The sequence below is a fragment of the Rhinopithecus bieti genome, unplaced genomic scaffold, assembly GCF_001698545.2.
Source record: "Rhinopithecus bieti isolate Rb0 unplaced genomic scaffold, ASM169854v2 scaffold_574, whole genome shotgun sequence".
NCBI lineage: Eukaryota > Metazoa > Chordata > Mammalia > Primates > Cercopithecidae > Rhinopithecus > Rhinopithecus bieti.
Window position 1 is genome coordinate 6,012,822 of NW_016803605.1, and position 3,837 is coordinate 6,016,658.

The following is a 3,837-nucleotide window of genomic DNA, read 5'->3' on the forward strand; positions in this document are numbered from 1 at the left end:
CTGGGCAAATTTTTTTTTTTTTTTTTTTTTTTTTTTTTTTTTTGAGACAGAGTCTTGCTCTGTCGCCCAGGCTGGAGTGCCATGGCACAATCTTTGCTCACTGCAACCTCCACCTCCCAGATTCAAGCGATTCTCCTGCCTCAGCCTCCTGAGTAGCTGGGATTACAGGCTCGCACCACCACACCTGGGAAATTTTTGTGTTTTTAATAGAGACGGGGTTTCACCATGTTGATCAGGCTGGTCTCAAACTCCTGACTTCGTGATCCACCCGCCTCGGCCTCCCAAAGTGCTGGGATTACAGGCATGAGCCACCCCGCCCGGCCATGAATTGACTTTTAAAAGAGCTGGGTTCTGTGTGGAAAATAGTCTGTAGCTGGTTACCTGTGGAAGCTGAAAACCAGTTAGGAAGTTATTGTATTCAACTCAGGTGAGAGAAATTGGTACTGAGACTGGGGTGAGAATGGTGCTACTGAGAAGTGGTTAGAACGTGGATGTACTGGGGAAGTAGAGCTGATCAGATGTGTTGATGAATTGGATGCAGAATATGAGAGCAAGAGAGTCGTCATAGTGACTCAGGTTTTGTCCTGAGAATCTGGAAGAATGTCGTCGTATTTTCTCTGATGGGGAAGACTAGAGGAGGAGCAGTTTTGGAGGGGCTAGGAATCCAGTGCAGTTTTAAGCAGGTGAGTTTGAGATGCCACTCACACACCCCTTGAGAGCTGTCAAGTTGACACTTCCATATATAAAATTGGAGGTTAGGACGGATCAGAACTTGACCTTAAAGGAGAACATATATTCAGGGCAACTTGAATCTATGCTCCCAGTGAAAAAAATAATAATTAAAAAATAATATCTTAGGCCAGGCGCAGTGGCTTCTGCCTGTAATCCCAGCACTTTAGGAGGCCAAGGCAGGTGGATCACGAAGTCAGGAGTTTGAGACCAGCCTGACCAACATGAAGAAACCCCGTCTCTACTAAAATAGAAAATTAGCCGGCTCTGATGGTGCATGCCTATAATCCCAGCTACTCAAGAGGCTGAGGCAGGAGAATCGCTTGAACCGAGGAGGTTCAGCTGGAGGTTGCGGTGAGCTGAGGTTGCGCCATGGCACTCCAACCTGGGCAACAAGAGCGAAATTCTGTCTCAAAAAATAATAATAATAATAATAATAACTTGACTTTTAGAGGTAGTAAGCATCCTAACCCATGGTTAGGATGAACCACCTGGGTAGTGAAAGTGAAGAGGAGGATTGAGACCTAGGGCACTTTAATACATGGAAGATAGAGGGATGAGAAGAGTCTAGCACAGAAGACTGAGGCTCAGTCAGCAAGGAAAGAAGAGAACGGAGAAGCATGTTCTAGAAGACAAGGGAGGAAGATGTTTTAGGAGGAAGGAAAATTGTGTCAATTGTTGCAGATAGGTTAAGAAAGATGAAGAGTGAGAACTGTCCATTGAATTTGGCTGCATGGAGGTCATTGGGAAGCTCCAATGTTAGGAGCTCAGCCCAATGATAGGTATAGAAGCCTTACTGGAAATGCTCAAGAGAGAGGGCAGTGTCATTAAAAAAATGGAGGCCAGGCACAGTGGCTCAGCACCTGTAATCCCAGCACTTTGGGAGGCTGAGGCGGGAGGATTGCTTGAGGCCAGGAGTTTAAGACCAGCCTGAGCAACATAGCAAGACCCCATTTCTAAAACAAAAAAAAAATTAGCTGTGTGTAGTGGCACAACTACTCGGAAGACTGAGGCAGGAGGATCATTTTAGCTCAGGACTTTGAGGTTACAGCGAGCCAAGATCATGCCACTGCATTCCAGCCTGGACAACAGAGCAAGACCCTGCCTCAAAAAAAAAAAAATTATAAAGTATATGTGAGGCCAGGTGCAGTGGCTCGTGGCTATAATCCTAACACTTTGGGAGGCTGAGTCGGGTGGATCACTTAAGCTCAGGAGTTCGAGACCAGCCTGGGCAACATGGCAAGACTCTGCCTCTACTAAAATACAAAAAAATAGCTGACCATGCTTGTGGTCCCAGCTTCTCGGGAGGCTGAGGTGGGAGGATCGTTTGAGCCTGGCAGGCGGAGGTTGTAGTAAGCCAAGATCACACCACTGTACTGCAGCCTGGGCGACAGAGACCCTATCTCAAAACAAACAAAAAAGTGTATGTGTGTGTGTTTGGCGTATGTGTAAAGAGAGAGACAGGCAGACAAAATGTTAAATTACTAACAGTTGTTCAGTCTAGGTGAAGGATACATTGGGTGTTCATTGTACCACTTTTCCAACTTGTCTGTATGGAATTTTCAAAAGGAATTGGAGGGACAAGAAAAGAGTGAATGGGAAGAAAGGAAATGGAAACAATAACTAAAGGGTCTGCACGTCTTGCAAAGAGAAGCAATGAAGTGGGGCACTGGAGGGAAATGTGAGAGTCAAGGTTTTCATTTTTTGTTTTAATTCTGGAGATAGTCATGATCCAATACAGAGGAAAACAGTGATCTAGGAGAGAGAAGGAACTGACGACGTAGTTTCTACTTACACATCAAAGTCTGGCTCCTTAATAACTAGGAAGTTATTATTTCTAATAATTCCATCCAAAATAAATTGTTAAAACAGTTAATCATAGTCTTACATTATTTAATGTCTTTTTTTCCTGCTTAAATAGCAATATTTTTTGACTTGTTTTCTGCAGGTTGTAGGAAGTGTCCTGTATTTTACTAATTTTGCCTTGATAAATTGGGGCAACCGCTTCTAAATGAAAACCCTCAGCTTTCCGAAGGATGGGAAATACCCAAGTATCCTACATAGTGAATGAAGATCTTTTATGCATCTTACCATTAAGTTCACCTTTAAAACAATTTCCAAATTTTGCAGACCATGATAACTATTCCTTAATAAAATTCACTAAAGGTACCATCAAGTCTTCAGCCACATTGTTTCTCTAGAAGGGCAAGAAATACAAGTAAAGGCAAAAGGTTTGTGTGGGGAGTTGTTTTGTTTTACTTATTTACTTTTTTAACCAAAATCATAAACTTTTGGCTTGAAAAGTTAATGTTCTTTACTGCTGGTTTACTCTAAGGTTAATTACAGATCGAGCTAGAATTTTAATCCATACATATATATTAAATGTTTAAATGGATCATCTGCTTCTTGGAATTCATTGGTTCTCACCTAATGTGCCTGGGCGGGTGGAAAAGTGTAATTGTTGCTGTCAATTTGATTGCAGTCTTATAACCATCTGCCTTGTTTCCATGTTACCTAATGGAAATATGATCATCTGTTCACCTCGATTCTGTGGTTAACCACTGAAAAAACTCAAAAGAGGTAACAGATCAGTCAGGAACAGAAGGGTTCTTGGTTAAAAGACTGCATAGTACTATTTAAATCACTCAATACAGGAGATTAAAGTATACTTCTTGTTGCAGATATTAGTGATCTGTGATCAACTTGCTTTCATGTTTCTCTGATACACTTTGCTGTCATATAGAATTTTATTGATTTGCTTTTCTATTTTATTTACATTATAAAATCTTTGTCTTTTGACCAAATAGGCCAAAGCCTCACTGTTTCAATTGTGGTTCTGAAGAACACCAAATGAAAGATTGCCCAATGGTAAATTTTCTCATGTTAAGAAAAGTCTTTGAACAAGAGCTTTCTAATGTTTTCAACACATTTATGGTATTGTGTGACATGAAAGAACTTTCTTTGTTACTTTCCTGTAGTCCTTTAATTTGAAATCTTTTCAAATTTGTGTTTATATTTTAAGACATTAAATTTTTTTAGTAAATAATTTAAAATAGTACTCTCTGTATTTGATATGAATAAACAGTTAAATTGTAGAGTTTATCCTAA

General features: G+C 40.7%; 1 protein-coding gene across 1 annotated transcript in view; it reads left to right on the forward strand.

The window, feature by feature from the left end:
* Positions 1–3,837, forward strand: part of ZCCHC8 (zinc finger CCHC-type containing 8) — a 35,144-nt gene that overhangs the window by 19,474 nt on the left and 11,833 nt on the right. The window contains 3 exon segments of the mRNA XM_017889017.1: positions 2,678–2,702; positions 2,705–2,780; positions 2,896–2,960. Of these exon segments, the coding sequence (XP_017744506.1) occupies positions 2,678–2,702; positions 2,705–2,780; positions 2,896–2,960 (166 nt within the window).